This window comes from Petromyzon marinus, chromosome 39, assembly GCF_048934315.1.
Source record: "Petromyzon marinus isolate PM22_M1 ecotype Great Lakes invasive population chromosome 39, UKy_Petmar_22M1.pri1.0, whole genome shotgun sequence".
In the NCBI taxonomy this organism is placed as follows: Eukaryota; Metazoa; Chordata; class Hyperoartia; order Petromyzontiformes; family Petromyzontidae; genus Petromyzon; species Petromyzon marinus.
The window spans coordinates 12,203,579-12,222,315 of record NC_133705.1 but is presented as its reverse complement, the minus strand read 5'-3'; the positions used below and the strand labels follow the sequence as shown (position 1 = coordinate 12,222,315).

The window sequence follows — 18,737 nt, the reverse complement described above, 5'->3', positions numbered from 1 at the left end:
TGCTCACGTCATTGACTCGAGTACCACTACAATATATTCTTCATTTGTTCTAATTACATTGCTCAGACTTTAATGAAGTCACGACAGATACAAACTATCTTACAAAGCGATATGTTGCGAGACTTTGCAAGTGCCTTCTAAATAATGTTTATAAAGGGCAAGCCTGTTGTTTCCACTACCACAAAACAATCGTGATGTTTGACCGATTCCCTTTCACGTTCAGGGAGAGTGCTCAGGAGATGTTATTTCACGAGCCTTTTTGCCAACGGCTTTGGCCTGGCACCCAAGTAGACCGCTGCTTGCTGTGGGTTGGGAGACTGGAGAGGTGTTTGTGTATCACGAGCTCGACAAAGAAACGCACAAGGCTCAAGCACTGCACAGTGCCGACATCGCTCTGCTGCAATGGAGCAGCAATGGAACTCGCCTGATTTCTGCAGACAGGGTAAGGCGGCAACACCTTTTCGGGTTATAAATGAAGTACATTCACACGGTTGTAATTACTGTATTGCTTTGACTTATAGTTGCCCTCACATTGGCATAATTACTAGAGTTTGGTGATGTGTACTTGAAATAGATCATGAATATGGATGCATTTAACCCAAAAAAGTCACTACTAGATCTATATACCAAATACTGTATATAGATTTTTTTTATATTGCATAATACTGTTTGAAATAACATCTACACATTTGGCTTATGGCTATCAATTTACAATTAAAAATCTCTTCTTGTAATGTGTAATTACATCAATAGTAACATCGTTTTACTTTTTTTTTACAGGATGGACTTGTCATTTGTTGGAGAGTCGACCAGCGAGGAAAATTTCATGGAAATATTTTTTTTAAGCTCGAGTTGGAAAAGGCTCTCTCGCATTGTGTTTTCAGGCCAGGAAAATCTGAAGAGTAAGTATTATGGTGCACGTTTCACCACATTGTTTGATTGAATCAAACGGGGTTCTTTTCGCAGCAGTGGAGGATTCAAGATTAAATTCATTCAGACAAGATAGCACAATGTATATTTTGTAAAATGGAAAGTTACCAGTACTTATGTCAACTGCGACAAACGTTTTCCGATTGTGGAGCTGAAAATAAACATTCGAAATTTGCAAAACATATGCAAAAAGTGTTTTTAACTTTTTAAAATGTCCTGGTAAAAGTTACCACCAATCTGAAATGCACTCTTAGGAACGGTTGTGTATTTCACATTTTAAATGTATACGTACAGTTGAATTTTGATTTAAAGCTTTCGTGACTGCAGGGATTCATATTCTTGGTTCTTTCGGTAAAGTCACGTAGAAGGGAAACAATATAATAATAAAAATATAAAACAATAATATTATCATATTTTTATTATTGTATTGTTTCCCTTATACTTGACTTTACCGAAAGAACCAAGAATATATATACGTACAGTATTAGCAACTGAAATGAGGCAATTTTATTATTTGGGAAACGATATCACAAGCTAATCAAGATGGCTCAGTCATCTTCTATTTGTGGTTATCCACAAAAACGAATGTGGAATTTTTTGCCCCCAAATCAGGGGCGATAAACAGATTATCACTGCCTCATGTCTATTCGAGAAGGGTGACAGACCTGTTTGACTGATGTGCCCGTTTTGCCAGTGACTTGGCTCGGTTTGCTCGAGCAGCTGTAAACGGCGATGAAAGTGCCTTGGACATGTTCAACTGGAATAAGTCAAACAAGCCTGGATCAGCCGCCTCAATCAATTCTCAAGAAGGAATTGCGTTTTTTCTCAGTTCATCTGATGGTAATATAAAACGCTGTTTGTGAAGCCCAATCCCTCTCCCCCACCAGGTGGCACTTCTGTCTTACGTATACGCGTGGAATTTGGAAATCTCCATGTTTTTCTGTTCCGTCACGTTTTTCTGTTAAACATCTGCTTAATACTCCAACTTACATTACAGCAATGTAGTTTGCGACATGAGAACTATTGAAGAGATTTGCAATATACAAGCTCAAGTTTCCCTTAATAAAGGAGACTGATAGATGAAAACTACACTTCTCACCAAAAATTTCAAACATTTAAACATCTTAGCCAGTACAGATTAGGCAAAAAAAAATTGGCAACTTTTAACAATATCAGCATTATAAACAGGCATCAAGTATAAATAGGTCATCATGAACATTGCTGATCTCCCCACACCAACTTCTGCCAGATCAGGCATCAGCCATAATGATACTATTTCTGTAGTCTGCGAATACAAGCCACTCAACCATCTCCAAAAAGTAACTTTCAGGACCACTACTAATACAGGATTATGCAAAGAGCAGCTTACACTCTATGGTTTCAAGAGCCTTAACCATACTCTCAAGATGTACAGTAATTAACTTGTGGTTGATGATTAGCACAATGTATTTCAGCAACAGATATTACGTTTACTACAATCGAAAATCGTATATGGAAGCAAGTGCCTTTCATGTATTCCTGGGACGTTTAAATTGAAGTGGAGAATTGGGGGTTCACAATCGTTTTTAACCACATGCTTAATTTAATTTGAGATGACTGCTATGCTTTCGTGTCACTGTGTACAGGTTTGGTGTATCACATCGATGACAGTGGAAATCACTCCCAAGTGTTATCATGCGATGGCCCGATAAGAAAAATGATGTTTGCAGAGGGAAAGGATGTACTGGTTATTATTACAGAATCACTTGTTCTTTCCCAGTACTGCGTGAACTCTGATGGTTCTGTCCAAGAAATAATGAAGGTAAGACTTTCGAAAAATGAATAGGGCATATGTACACGGGCAAGTTTATCATACCTCCGATCAGCACGGTTGGCTTCGTATGGTGCGAAAGAAGTTCAACATATTAAACACGTGACATCGTTTAAGTTCGTATGGAACAATTTTCCTGCCAATTTATACGTTGTCTGTAGCTTACCTTAGATTGGCTTGTTGAGTCTGAGGCTTCCACAGCAAGCGGAATATTGCCAACGTTTGGGTTTTCAAGTGCCTTAGCGTTATCCATCACAAGTTACTGAATAAACACAGCAGTCGCTTTGTTTATTGGCCTGACCAAACTTTGTATTAACTTCCAATATCTCCTTACATACACACTCTGGACTTTACACAAGTATATTGGGCAGCTTGCAGCAGCTTCAGCAATCTTTTGCAGCTCGTTCCACCTCCGCAAACTCAAAACAGTTTATGCAAACTACCATTGTACTTTCAACGGAGCTTCTGGGTGTCATGTAATTGATAGCTGTGGAATAGGGCTGGCATGTGCACAAACAGCCAATCAGGAGCAAGCACGTGAAACGTCAATAATTTAATACATCTGGAGATCAAGCTGTTAAAACTAGTTAATCCAGCGGAAGCATTGTGCACCTGCCAGTCAGGTCATCCTCGTTTGGCAATTATAGGATATCTCATCTGTATTAAAGTTGGTGACCCCATGCCACTGTAATGGTGACAGGTTGGAAGGTTTCCCCTAACCCTCAGGGGTCTGAGGAATATCCACTGAAATGGGAATTCTATCAGCTTTGAGAGTGTAATTTTATCTTTAAACTGAATAAATAACATTTGTTTGCCTTATTCTTTCGCAATGACAATTTAAATCTGAGCAACCGAAGTATGCCCCAATTGTCTGTATGGATGTTGAACATATTTCGTACCATACCGAGCCAACCATGCTAATCAGAGGTGCGGAACATGTATTAGAAGTTATGAGCCAGAATTAAAATTACCATGCAGTGAATGATGAGATCAACTGTCACTGATATTCAAACAGCAAGGCTATGCTCATTGTTCCTGAGATTTCCATGGGATGTTCATGATTCATTGTGTTTCCACAGCTCAACTGGTACAGTCAATATACAGGGTGGTCCTCATGTTTTGTGGCCCGCAATTAATTTGCCCCTAACATATTTATCCTGTGCATATTCATTACTGTTTTAAATACACATTGAAAAAATATAAAGTTTTAGAGAATTAAATATGGGTCACAAGACATCTGTACCACCCTGTAGAGTGATGCTAAATTATCTCTAAAAAAATGCTTTAACAATCCAACTTACATTTATAATGTAACAAACGTGTCAGAGCAAAATAATTATATTGGAAGAGCAGGAGGTAACAGGAGGAACAGGGAAAGAGAGAAAGGAAATAATTAAGGAGTACGAAGAACACGAATAGCAATGTATTGAAGAGAGACTAGAAATCAGAGAGGGGGACCAGATGGAGTTACCTTGGGAGGGAGTTACAGAGGGTGGGGGCGTAGTGGCTGAAAGAGCAGCGTATATTCGTGACTCTCGTGCTATTTCGCAGTACAATCCAAGGTCTTGTGGGACTGTCGTACCTTGTCTCTGGTATTAATTTGGATGGAAAATCTTGCTCAGCCATCCTTCATTGCAGATATGAGGCTGACAATTATATGTTTTGGGTTCTGAAGGAAACGCTAGCACACTCAGGTTTGTGACCTGAAACTCATGTAAGTCAATGGCAATTGTGTGTAGCATTCAGAAGTTACCACAATAAAGGCAATTAGAGATGACAAATTAGAGACGACATTGTAGAGTTCTAATTACTTTTTATACTGACCCGAATGTTGAAAATAAACACGTTTTGTCTTGGATATTCCACTGAACCCTAATAATCCTAGCTATACTGTTGTGCAAGTGCTTGTTACCATCGGAATATAATTATAATTTAATGAATGTGTGTATTCATACATATTTTGTATACAAGTGAAGCATATATTGTAATAAATACACCTCGGGAATCATGCTTATGTAAAGAACTGTGTTTGGACATTCCATTCATTATTTTATTTACACGTGGTTTAAATAATGTTAATTAGCTTGTGGCAGGCATCTCCCATTCACTGGCCCAGCTTGCATATATCACCATTTCATGTTGCCATCTGATTTTATTTAGGCATGATGTGCAGGTTGTGTGCTCCTCAATAATTAATGACGGGGCAAAAATATGAATTGTTCATGATAGGGCCACTTGGACGTGTTTTTGGGTCACTTGACGTACAATTTTGAAGGTCTGGCAAAGTGAATACCTTTAATTTACAGTGAAACTACAGCCCTATGATCAAATCTAATCGAAGACAACAATACCCCTGTGGGAGAATCTAAAAGGAGAATACAATAATACCCCGAATTACGTCCTTTCGCAAATACATGGTCACTTTATTAACACCACTACCTGATTTGCGCCACCACAACCCTCACTTAAGTCACCGACAGCATCATCCATCCCTTCTTGTATCCGTCGCCTCAGCCTTCACGTCGTTTTGATACTTGTCATCGTACCTTTCAGGAACGCATCCCCCAATGTAAGCTGTGCTTATTAAAGTCATTATTGAAGATATAAAAAAAATTGAGATGTTGTGATTGTTTATGCGTTTTAAGGTGTGCAGCTTCATTTGGCTCCATTTGCTCATCAAAAATAGAACAAGTCTGTATTGTATCTCTACAACAATCGCTTTGATATACCAGAAAGTTTAACCACTGGCATAATGGAAAGTTTATTTTCTCTCAATAGGCTATTCATATTTTACAGCTGTCTTTGTCTAAATATTTAAAGAAAATGTATTTTGTGTGAATAAATAATGCGAATGCTTTTGTTCATAAATAAATCCATTTGCTTTTTGTAGGTGAAGTTAAGTGGGAAAGCTGGACATTCAGCTGACATAGTTTGGGCAGACCATGGATTGCTCGTTACAGCAACTGGAGAAATTGTAATAAGGTATACTGAATATACTACACATGTAGGTTTTTTCACATGAATATTGCATCATACATGTACACATGCATTATATATTATATATGAAACACATGCAGGTAATACATATACGTTCAACTTAAAATACAAACATACGGGATCATCCGTGTAACAAAGAAACTCAAATAAATACACAAACGTCTGGTAATTGGCAGCCAAAGTAACATTGACCTTGTAAACTGGTGTGCTATCCTGGAGAAACAACATACCATGTTGATTTAAAGCTTTCGTGACTGCAGGGATTCATATTATTGGCTCTTTCGGTAAAGTCACGTAGAAGGGAAACAATAAAATAATAAAAATTCGTGAGAATTGTATAGTTTTATATTTTTTTATTTTATTGTTTCCCTTCTACCTGACTTTACCGAAAGAACCAAGAATATAACATACCATGTCTCAACTTTCTCATCTTTAATGTAATTTCATTGTACGAGTTTGCAAAAAGGACTGGTTCCAAATGCATCTCAGATATCTGAAGCTATCCCTTTGTGAGCAGTCATTGCAAAAGCGTAAATTAAAGCCTAATGAAAGATTCCATAAGTGCTTTCATCATTGCTCAAGTACTTATTTATTGTATTTAGGGCACTGCATCGGATATGATCTGTGTCTTCATCGTTTAGCAGATTTGGTTGTAGAAACACAATAGATATATCATTAGACCTCCTTTGCCAGTACCAAAATTTAATAATAGGGTTTTTCCCCTTTTTTCTGCCAACAAAACTGAAACTTTTTTTACGAGAAATCATGTGTGCATTAACCACAACACTTGTGGTCAAAATGCAAACAAAAAACACACTGATAATATATGCATTGTCCTTGAAACTGATTGGTCCACTCCAGAGACGGCTTTTGAGCCTCGTCTCAATTGTCGTCCTCTGGTCTAGCACCAATTGAGACGAGGCTCAAAAGAAAGCCGTCTCTGGTGTGGACCAATCAGTTTCAAGGACAATGCATATATTATCAGTGTGTTTTTTTGTTTGCATTTTGGCCACAAATATTGTGGTTAATGCACACATGATTCCTCGTAAAAAGGTTTCAGTTTTGTTGCCAGAAAAAATGGGGAAAACCCTATTACAATAGATATTTAATTGGAAATAATTGTTGATTGGAATTGATCATGTTATAGTATTTTCATCATCCTAATTATATGATGTGTATTGAACCATATCGTGTTTTAACAGTGCCTTATATATCTCATGATGATTGTTTATAGTGGTATTCTATTATATTTTCATATTGATGGATACTGCAATAATATGGTAGCTAGTTGTTACCTAAAATCAATTACCGTTTGTCATTTGTTACTTTATTGAATTTGGCAGGTTGTGGGACCTTGAGAGAGATGAGAACTACGTGTTGGCACTTGATGAGGCAGTGGGATTTGAGCCGGGGGAAACAATCAACTGTGTATCTTACTGTCCTTCAAAAGGTAATGCTGCATATATGTGCATATCTGGAAATGTATATTTGTGGTTAAATGTGCATATATGAATCACGTATACACAGGATATAGTGCCTAATAAACGCCTCGTTAAAGAATATAAGAAATAGCCAATGATAAGAATGCTTGGGGAGTGGCCAGGCGGCTCGAAGGTTAGACCACAGAGACGGGACAGATAAAAAACAAATTAAAAGGTAAGGCACACTGAGCAGTTGCACCCGAATCAAGAGCCGAATGGCTCACAGGGTTATTCCAAATAAATGAAACTGAAACGTCTCTTTCAGAAGCGACCTGGCCACAAATGATATACCAACGAAGTGGTCTATCATGTGGAAATGTATAGTAGCCAAATACTCCAAACGCATGTTTCTAAATGTGGAGGGAAAAACACCGGAGGACCTGGATAAAAATCCACGCGACCACAGGGAGAACACGCAAACTCGATACAGGTCGTCAAGGTTGAGATTGAACCCATGACCTTGTATACCAGACGAGACAGTTAACTTCTCGCCACCGTGGCATACTAAGCTATTTGTGATTATACCGAGTTCTCAAATGTAGTAAGTTTGTGGTAGTAACAGAAAAAGCCATGAGATACGTTCTTCACATTTTTACTTAATTACGGCTCTTAAGAATGAATAAATATCTGTTTTGTAATGCAGTAAAGTATGTTTGGCTGTAACAGTGTGTGGGAGTCCTCTATCAAATTGCACCCTTTTAATGTGTTGAGCAAAATGTTACTTCAATGGATCTCAGGTAGTTCTGTGAGACTCCCATTCCATGCAGCATTCTCTAACACACTGGGTTGCACTGTTCTGCACGCCCTCCAAATGGATACTTCATCTCATGAAATGACGTCGATAACAATATTGGAATAAAATTGGAAAAAAATACAAAAACAACTTTAATAGCCCGAGGTCGGGACTAAATCTGGAGTGGGTTCTCAGGTATGAGGATGGGGATGTTTACAGAAAAATCCATATAAATAGGCTCAGTTTGTACCATATTTTGTGAAGGTGTATTTACTTTCTGATTTAATGCCTTTGTACTTGTCGAAAAAGCTTTTGAGTATCTAAAGCTGTGTATTATATGGCATGCATATTGTGAATCATGTTGTTGTAAAGCTTCTTTTTAACTGTGCTCAATTTAATGTCAGGCATGCTTGCTGGTGGAACAAACAAAGGCCGAATATCGATGTGGAAGAAAATCCAACCGGGATCCCGTTTTTCAGAAAATGTTGAGAGTTCAGACAAATGGAAACTGCAAACCCCTACAGAACTGACAGGAAACCTCATCCAGATTAAGGTAATATGGGGTCCGGGAATATTAAGTACCGTATTTTCCCGCATATAGCCCGCATACGCATATAACCCGCATGCATTCGTATCTTTAACGTCGTTACCGCAGCTTAATTCCATCATATTAATACGAAGTTTACATTTGTAATACATTCCACTATCAATTATTAACATTTAAATCATACCGTGCACAAAGAAAACAAACTAACCGGAAACGAGTGAACTTAAAACAGTAAATAAGTAACAAAAGTAAATATCCAATAAATAAGTAACACGTAGTTTTAGCACTGGTAGATTGCACACTGTGCAGACAATAGCGGCACTACGGTAACGCCATTGCCTCGCCCCCAACCCCCCCACCTCTCTCTCCCCCCAGCTCTCCCGTCGCGGTAAACAAAGTGCGCCCACTTCAAACATTGTCGTTTCATTGTACAAACAATTCGAATCATTTAAAACCTGATAACGTGCAATTTTTGTGTGAGTGGTTTATTCAACAGTGATTTAGTCAAAGGTAAGTTTTGCGTAGTGGATAGTCCTACCATGAAAAAATTAAACGAGTCATGATATGTCACACATGTAAAATATTTTTGGGATAGCCCGCACCTCCATATAAGCCGCAGGGTCTTGTTTTGTTTGTTAAAAGGTATACCCCACGGGTTATATGCAGGGAAATACGGTAAATCAGCTTTATAGTATTATGCGTAATGAAAAATAGAACCACAACCTGGTAAGTTTGCCTTCATAATTAAATTAATGTTAAGGCTTTGAAAAAAATGCAAAAATATTTTCTGTGAATCTAAAATTAGGCTTGTGTATGATAATTTATATTTAGTGCATTTTATCAGGGTGCCTCTTATCAAGTATGTGGAAGGAGGAGCAGGACATATAAATCAAGGAAACCTCATCAGACCATACATATTTTATGTGTTTACCTTCATTCTGGCTTGCATGGTTGAGAAATACTTTGTGGTGATTATTTTTAGTAATACCCCTAATTCTTAATGTTCATCTCTGTCCACACAGCGGTATAAATGAGCACATCACAGACAATCAGTAGGTTGTGTGTGGTGGGATAAAGTGTGGGTATCCCACGGCTCCTAAGATATCTGGTCATCATGGAAAAATAGGCCAAATACCCTCTAGATGGGCTTTTGAGAGCTTCCTCTAGTGGAGGCCAGCAGTTGCATGAACAAGTAATTTCAGGGCTGCACCTTTACCTTATCTACCCATGTATGTACGTACGTATGTATGTTGAACTTCTTTTGCATTGTACATAGCCAACTGTGCTAATCGGTGGTGCATCCATCGCATGCGTGTCACCCTTTGTGCCTTCACAGTGGGGCTCAAGAAAAAACCTGTTGGCTGTGAATGCTGTGCAGTATGTGGCTATCCTCAGTGAACAGGTTATGTCCTCACACTTCAACCAGCAAGTAGCAGCTGTGCAGGTGGCTCCGACCCACCTCTCCATCTACTTCTACTTGTCGTCAACCCCGCATAGCCTGAAGACTGACTTTCACATCCGGGGCATTTTCGTGACACAGGTGACTTGATATCCAAAGCCGAGTCGAGTCAGACGCATGATCAAACTGTTCTCGAAATCACACAACTTAACCGCCTGCAACTGCTTTGTCCACATCTGAGCAAGTGGTTGTGCAACAAATACATATGTCGTGGATAAAGTGTGCCTTGTCACGCCCTTTATAGCATAGCCCCCTCCATTTTCCTTGTTAGCTCCACCCCCCCCAAAGCAATCTGTGGGGTTACATTACAGATTGACATGCTAATCTCTATCAATACAATGGCCCAGGTATACCTAGCTCTGCGATCTTACATTTACTTGCAAATTCCATCTCTAGCACCGCCCACTTACCCTTGGGTTGTACCCATCTCAAACCTTTATAACCTATGGCTGCAATAGCTCTCTCGCTATATTTCTTCCTGCTTCAGCAGTCCGCCTGCTGTATTTTTTTACCTGAAGACGATTGCTTGTGTTGCGATCAAAACGCCGTGATTTTTTTTTATTATTTCTCTATCTACGTGACTTTACCGAAAGACCCAAAGAGTATGAATTCCTGCAGTCACGAAAGCTTTAAGTCAATAATTAACACCCCTGTTTGAAGCTCATGTGGTTTACATGAGCAAGGTTGAAATTCTGAAAATATTTTAACCTTTGAGTTTTATCAAGCCACTCTACAATTTCCAATGACCCAATATGTAACGGGAGTGCCAAAATCTCGTTTAAAAATTCTACAATGGAAAATCATACGGCTTCTGCTGTTGGGGAGAGGTGCATACCAGGATGGGGTGAGCCATTGAATTTCAATGAGCTACCCACTATATCGTATAAACAGTGGTGAGGGTCAGGTAAATTGTTGACTGGTGAGTGGTGAGTGTCTGGTGAATGGTGAATGCCTGAAGTGGTCAGGTGAATATCATGTAAAATGTCAACTCATCCCAAGGACGGGCTGCCTTCTAGTGTTTTTATAAAACCTGAAAAATATTCAAATAGAATCATTCAAAGCCAAAGGCAGTTCTCATGTTTGACCACCACCCTTGGCTTCTCATAATGTAGTACTCGTTGACCCCAAAGGGTTGAGTAAGTCCCGACCAGGATTTTAACTTGTCTCCTTTATGTTCCAGGATCTGATAACTGTTTGGAATGGAAGTCAGATAACTATTTATCAACTTTCTGGAGCAATCCTTCAGAATACTGGTGAGTAAAGTTACCATAGAGAACTGCATACAGTACTTCAAATAATTTACTGATAGGGACTACATACAGCTTCATGTTTACTTTAAAAAAAAGAAATGATGAATGATGTAATGTCATCGATGTTCTTAATCCTAGAAACTCCAACAGATAACTTTTCCAATAAACTATAACGTGTTAAATTAGACTTTTTGTCAGCAAAAACTGCACGTACAAGTCTAAATTATTATTAATAACAGATGATACCTTATGAATGCCCTGTACGTTTTTCATCGTATTTACATCGTAATGTTGTGTTATACTTTTGAAGCTCTTTAAATTTGAACAATTGAATTCATTTCAATGGTTTTTAAAGATGTGTTGTCTCACCACAGGATCATTCTTCTCAGAGTCTTCAGTTGTTGCTGTGGTTGAACAAAACGTTTATACGGTGGAACCAAACAAGGTACAGGTTCGAACTTTACAGGTAAGCAAGCTAAATGCTGCTGGGTGATGGTCATCATCATTATTCATGATCTGCTGGATGAAGGCCTCCCTAATATCTCCTTCCCTCAGTTTTGTGGTGCAAAAATCCATGTGGCTCCTGCACATGAGCTGATTTTATGGTTGAATCTCCACAATTATTCCATCTGGTTCAGGGGCTTTTCCTCTTTTCCTACTTTAAAGTATCGTGTTTACTTCATTAAGTGTGACATCTAAAATGTCCTACTCTTCATCTGAAAATGTTTTTTAATCTTAAGATATATGCACAATGAAATCACGAGGATAGTAGTTTAACACGTAGGCTTTCCCGACCAGTATTATTCATAATAAAGGTTTTTGGGTAGATCGCGTTATTTATAAATGTGTCGTAACCCTCCACCACCCGACACGACCAATCAGCCAAAAAGTGTCACGTTGACAAAAGACAATTAGTTCACTACTTTAGCCCACCGGTGTATTGAAGAGTGAATCCACAACATTTACAGTTTGAGTACGACATTTTGCTGGTAATTGAGAGGGTGCATTTTGAGTGGCACCCTAGTGTAGATGCATGAAGTAGTCCTAATTTTTGCCAGTTATTGTACACATTGTTCTCATACCTCCAATTAATGAAAAATAATATAAATTCTAGAAGTTGTGAGGATTTCAGATGCGCTTAACATAAATGATTATCATTATGATTAAAATATTGTTACCACAAAAGGCTTTCCAAAATATCTATCAATATGAATGTGTCAGGTGCCATAATTTAATATGTTCACATCGGTTGACTTTATGATTTTTGTTCTTTCAGGGTACGGTCAAGCAACTGCTGCAGTTTAGTGAAGTGGAGGGAAACCCTGTATTTTTAGACATATGTGGCAGCTTCCTGGCAGTTGGAACAGACACTGCACACATTAAAGTGTACGACCTTTCTCGGAGGTACTGTGCTCACTACACATTTTTATGGTTTCTTAACTGACCTCTCTATTTTATTTTGAACATTAGGGTCACTATACAAAGTAATGCAGACTGTTGTATTACAAATGGTTTGTCTAACAAACCTACAATTTAAGAACTCCACGATGTTGTCTACATTTACAGTAATCACTGATTGGCTGTGCTGTGGTAACTTATGAATGCCACACACAATTGCCCTTGACTGACGTGAGTTTAAGGTCACAAACCCTAGTGTGCCAGTGTTCCTTCAGATTTCTGAGCAAGAAAATACGATCCAAATTCATACAGGAGACTAGGTACAACATTCCCACAAGAACGCGGATTGTACTGCAAAATAACACAAAAGTCACGGAAAAACGCTGCTCTTTTAGCCAATACGCTCCCACCCTCTGGAACTCCCTCCACAGGCAACTCCCTATGGTCCTCTCTCTGACTTCCAGTCTCCCTCCAAAACATTGCTATTCAACCGTGTTCTTCATACTCCATAATTGTTTCCTTTATCTCCTTCCCTTGCTCTGTCCCTCCCGTTACCTCCTGCTCCTCCAGTGTAATTATGTGCTCATATACGTTTGTTACATTATGAACACATTACAAATGTAAGTTGGTTGGTTGAAGCATTTTCTGAAAGATAGTTTTGCAGCACTCTATATTGACTGAACCATTTGAGCTGTGGAAACACAATGAATCATGAACACCCCCATGGAAATCTGAGCAACAATGAGCATAGCCTTGCACTGGTTCTAATCTGAACAACCAGTTTAAATATCGATGACAGTTGATCTCATCATTCACTTCATGGTAATTTTAATTCTGATTAATGAGTTACGAAAGCCAATGAAATACAATTTTTCACACAGAAGGATTTAAGCAGTGCAATCTCCCGTATTATTTGTCTTCACTTGAGCTCTGTACTTTTTTTAAATTTCTGAATGTGTGACTAACATATGACTAATTACCACCTCTTTAGTAATATGACATACTATGAAGGTCCCCATTCAGTAACATTTACACTTAGTACATGATTTTATCAGTCACAACACAAGATAATTATCATGTAGATGAGGAACAAAATGGATAAAAGCAGACAATACGCCTCCTTATAATCTTCTCTACACCAAGAAAATGTAAGGTTTTTTTATGCAAACATCAGTTCCACGGATTTCTGGGAGTACATCGTTTCAGCAGCATTGATTCAAAATAGGCAACCTATAATTTTGCTTCGAACTAGGACTGTGACATCTTAAAGAAAGTGACCTTGCCTATATCATCTGGCAGTTCACCAACGTTGATTCAAGAAAACCTGACTCTTGATGGGACACTGTGTGTCAGACCGGTCCCAAGTTCGCTTGTTTTGAATCTATGCTGCTGAAATGATGCACACCCAGAAGGCCGTGTGGCTGATGGTTTTGTAAAAATAAACTTTTATTTTACGTGGAGAGAAAGATGTATAAAGGAGACGTATCGTCGGATTATCTATTTTGTCAGTATTTCTCCGCAACGCCCCTAATGATTATGTTGTGCTTTGTGTATGGGGGTTGTGCTTAATGAACCCCTGTGGAGTTGTCACTAGCACCTCTCCCACGTGTTTCCTTCACAATAATGAATGCAACTTGCAATTTTTTTCACCAATGATCAATTTTGACAAATGAACATTGGCTTGTGCAGTGTGCGTAATTTCTCAGACATGGTGCACCTAAAAGATGTATTCCTTAATAAAAGAGAATAGCCGTGTTTACAAGACATGTGGGGTAGCTTACGCTAATTATGTATAACCTTTTCAACTACTCCTTTCATGATTCTATAACATCAATAGCCAGAATTCAAGTGAGCATTACTTTTTAACTGACTCTCATCCTTCTATAAACCTATCTTTAAATACCTGTGTGTGTGTGTATTATGAATTCAAAATGCAGTTATGTAGAATTTTTACCTACTATATCAATGGATGAGCCTAAGCTTTTGTTCACATATGTTGCACCCATAAGGCATTTTGTTATTGATACAAGCAGAGGCTACCAATAAAATTATTTTACGTTACAGAGATTGTCGACTATTTGTGCAATGAAATAGCAACTGTAATGATTTCCATAGCACACAATTATTTTAGCAATACACTTGAATTACATATTCATTTTGCAGACAAAAGCCCAAATTGAGTATTTTTGTTATTTACCTATACACGACAATTACTGTGTTTTGATTTAAAGCTTTCGTGACTTTACCGAAAAAACTAAGAATATGAATTACTGTGTTATTCATCAGCATCTTGAGGTTGCATAACATTTAGACGATATAGTGGGTGACATTTTCTTCTTCTCTAACTTCCACATTACAGCTGAGGGTGCATCTCAATGATCGCCTGCAGAAACGACAAGGCAGATACCCTCTAACAAACTGGCTCACAGATATCAAGCTGCTTTGAGTATGAAAAAAATAATGTATACATGACTATTCTATTCTTTCTTTATGGCAATATGTTCAGGAGCTAAACGCCAATGTCGAGGTCTGATAGCCACGAGAGAGCTTTGGGAGAGAATTTGTGTAGGTTTACTATTCCTCCAAATGAAGACAACTATATGGTCCATAGTTTTGGTTCCGTCGCCACAATCGCACTGCGGCTTATTCATGACTGCGGTTTATGTTTAGCCACCAAGAATATTAAATGGCATTGTGATGTGTGACGCAAATAATGTGAGAGTACACATGTAATATAAAATAGTTGTGGTCCTTTGGTTCGGTTCATATACATTTCTTTAAAAAACATTGAAGTAAAAATGGGCTTCATTCTCACACTCATCAGCTTTCATCCGTGTGCGGGTTATTACCCGAGGAAACATACCTTGACAGTCAAAGAAAGAGTAAATGCAGAAAATATGGATGGCCTCTAATCATGGTGAATGCCCGAAGATAATGAAAAGACATAAAGGAGTGCCTTCTCATCACATTAACCCAGGAGTTGGTTAAATGCCAAATATAACCTGCTCGACTTTGGAATTCACTTCCATTGCCTCTTTTCTGTTGTCCCTATAACCATACTCAATTTAAGAGGCAAGATAGTTTATGGCAGCTGTCAAATCATTCATAATATTATTCGCTGGCCACGTTGCATGATCGACCTTCAATCCCATGCTCAGTATTAACCGCTTAATTGTCCCTTTGGTGGATGGTGACCTTTACCACTCAAAAACCTTATAACCGCTTGATAATGAAAGCACCTACTTGTGGACGTTATTAAAGTTGCATTTTATCAGCGACGAATAAAAACCTGGTTGATCTTTGTAATGCAAAGGGAGAAATTAAATATTCATAAAAACTGTCAGAAATTAAATACAGTGTAATGAAAGGAAAAAGTACATACGAAATTATTCTCTTTCAACTTGTATGCAAATTGATAAAACCAAAAAAAATCTGAATTTCATAAATAACGTTTGATGCTATTGAAAAGATCAACATATTTGGCAATAACACTGGCCTAAAAGGAAAATCTGTAAATATGATCTATTTCATGCAGTGGTTCTTCTAAACAACAGAAAAATGTTATGATGTTTCTTTTTTCCTTTCAGAGCAGTGTTATCGAATATGTTATGTTGTTTGGCCTTATACACCATTTGCAATGCAGTATCACTAAACAAAGATACGTTATTTAAAATTTACATACATTGCTTCAATTCACGAATATTGTTATGACAGTAGGAACTCCTGTTGCGATGGCCACAATTACAATGCTCGCTTTTGTAATTTCATTGAGTCTGTTTTAATGCTTTTGCAATTAAACTATTTCATTTCTGTGTGGTTCTTTTAAAGGGAGGCTAAGCAGCAGTGTGGAGCTAAAAACCTGGCAGATGTGATTCCTGGCCTCACAACCGTCACATCAGTGAAGGTTAATTACACAGGGAGTCATGTCAGCATCATGGTCAACAAGGTAAGCCCAGTTCATTGCACAGAAAAATTAGGTATGAGAGCATTACCACCACTCTTTACTCACATCACTAGTCCTGCAAAACATATATAATGATTCATCTTCTTTGGTTCTTTCGGTAAAGTCACGTAGAATGAGAACAAAATAATAAATTGATAAAATAAAATAACACAATAATATTCTCACGACGTTTCGGCCACAACACAAGCAGCCTTCATCAGGTGAAGGGACGAGACTGTCTGGTAGGACAGCGCTGGAGTGCCAGACAGTCTCGTCCCTTCACCTGATGAAGGCCGCTTGTGTTGTGGCCGAAACGTCGTGAGAATATTATTGTGTTATTTTATTTTATCAATTTATTATTTTGTTCTCATTCTACGTGACTTTACCGAAAGAACCAAAGAAGATGAATCATTGCAGTCACGAAAGCTTTAAATCGAAATATATAATGATTGTCGTACAATGTATAATACGGCCAGTTGACTGGCAGAGGACAACTCGCAATCGGTAGGTTGATGGCTCCTTGAGTTAATCCAAAGAGGGATTTGAGACAACCCATCTTTCCTTCGTCACCATGCTGCCGCTTGGTGATTAATGCGGAAGAGTACAGCCCAGTACTTTTGTGTGCATTGAGACATTTTCAGTGCTATTTATAGGGTACGCTGATTCATTCCAGAAGAATGTGAAACGTCCACCTCTAGATCAGGATTGTAAACAGAGATGTGTGCCGTGTATTAAATTAATCGTGGTATCACTGACTGTGGAGTATAACGGTATTAAATAATGTCATACATGCTGTACACATACAATTCTGTACTATATAAGCATTTGAAATTACTGAATTTAATCACAAAATAATGCAGGCTTAACATTGTATTTATTTTAAACTCCAGTATATACATTTTTCTTTTTAAATGGCAGTTTGAAAGCTCTATTCGTGCCACTGCCTTTGAACTTGATAGGAATATACTGCATGTATAGATTATAACGCTGACATTTAAAATGCCTCCACCAGGCTGATGGCTCGTTGGATCCACGGATTTACTTTTACGACGTGGAGATGGACACTTTGCACTACTATGACTTGAGTAATGGTCGGTCTGACACAGAGAATGATGAAATAATTCAGGATGAAGAAGGGAGCCTTAACAGGTAACCTATGACACCTACGTGATTAAATATCATATAGATATATTACAATACAGTACTCTATTATTTACTATTACATTTGTACTGCACAACAATATGGCATCAAGGATCTAATCTTACCACGTCACAAAGACTATTTGTTAAAACAAAGATTGACAATTACCAACTAAGTTTTCACATGCTGCCCATTATATCATGACAACTCTCTAGCAAGTGCAGACTGGCTGAGACATTTACCAGACTCAACTTTCATAACTTTCATCTTCTCATGAAAGTATACTTCATGTTAATGTTGCAGAAGACACGGGTCGTTGCCTAGTAGCCCAAAGTCAAGATGTCTTCACAGCCAATGCCAATGAAGTCACCACACCATGCCATTAGCTTCTTTCTCTTCGATGCTGCATTTGTATTCTCAACATCCTACCTCGAAGGGTCATCTAGTTATAGGTCTTAACCTTACCATCGTCTAGTTATGGCTCCTGACCTCTAGACCACTCCAAAGCACATGTGCGCCACGCTTTGAAATCTCCTGTCCTAATTAAATCTTGAATGCTTTATTGCTTTGTTCTAAGATAAGATAAGAAATTGCTTGCTCTAACCCTTTGCGCAATTCCTAGCATTAAAATACCCCAATACTCAAAACGCCATGAGATTATTTTTAAGTTTGTTAAAGTTCAGCTTTCTGACCCTGCATCAGTGAGTTACCTGTCTTAACAATAAAGTAGAGTTCTTTTCTTTTTGAAAGTTGTTTATTTTTTTCCATCACATACCACTCTGTTAACAGGATATGTTCAATTTCGATTTAAAGCTTTCGTGACTGCAAGGATTCATCTTCTTTGGTTCTTTCGGTAAAGTCACGTAGAATGAGAATAAAATAATAAATTGATAAAATAAAATAACACAATAAAATTCTCACGACGTTTCGGCCACAACACAAGCGGCCTTCATCAGGTGAAGGGACGAGACTGTCTGGAGGACAGCACTGGAGCGAACAAAGCCACGCTCAGATCGTGACCTTTAAGCTGTGTGAGAAGAAACAAAGC

The 18,737-nt window shown here is 38.2% G+C and overlaps 1 protein-coding gene and 1 long non-coding RNA gene across 3 annotated transcripts in view; one reads left to right on the top strand and one right to left on the bottom strand.

Annotated features, from left to right (window-relative positions):
• The window catches only part of LOC142930488 (uncharacterized), a 111,822-nt gene extending 108,588 nt beyond the window's left edge, over nucleotides 1-3,234 (bottom strand). Inside the window, exon 1 of the long non-coding RNA XR_012946413.1 lies at nucleotides 2,907-3,234. This is a non-coding gene — a long non-coding RNA (uncharacterized LOC142930488). The remainder of the gene's footprint in view (nucleotides 1-2,906) is intronic.
• The window catches only part of IFT140 (intraflagellar transport 140), a 50,647-nt gene that overhangs the window by 2,965 nt on the left and 28,945 nt on the right, over nucleotides 1-18,737 (top strand). For both annotated transcript variants that reach the window (XM_032968253.1, XM_032968254.2), the window contains exons 3-15: nucleotides 224-442; nucleotides 781-902; nucleotides 1,625-1,770; nucleotides 2,556-2,731; nucleotides 5,631-5,722; nucleotides 7,081-7,187; nucleotides 8,356-8,504; nucleotides 9,835-10,038; nucleotides 11,138-11,210; nucleotides 11,582-11,673; nucleotides 12,484-12,611; nucleotides 16,434-16,551; nucleotides 17,561-17,697. In XM_032968253.1, coding sequence (XP_032824144.1) covers nucleotides 224-442; nucleotides 781-902; nucleotides 1,625-1,770; nucleotides 2,556-2,731; nucleotides 5,631-5,722; nucleotides 7,081-7,187; nucleotides 8,356-8,504; nucleotides 9,835-10,038; nucleotides 11,138-11,210; nucleotides 11,582-11,673; nucleotides 12,484-12,611; nucleotides 16,434-16,551; nucleotides 17,561-17,697 — 1,763 coding nt within the window. The remainder of the gene's footprint in view (nucleotides 1-223; nucleotides 443-780; nucleotides 903-1,624; nucleotides 1,771-2,555; nucleotides 2,732-5,630; nucleotides 5,723-7,080; nucleotides 7,188-8,355; nucleotides 8,505-9,834; nucleotides 10,039-11,137; nucleotides 11,211-11,581; nucleotides 11,674-12,483; nucleotides 12,612-16,433; nucleotides 16,552-17,560; nucleotides 17,698-18,737) is intronic.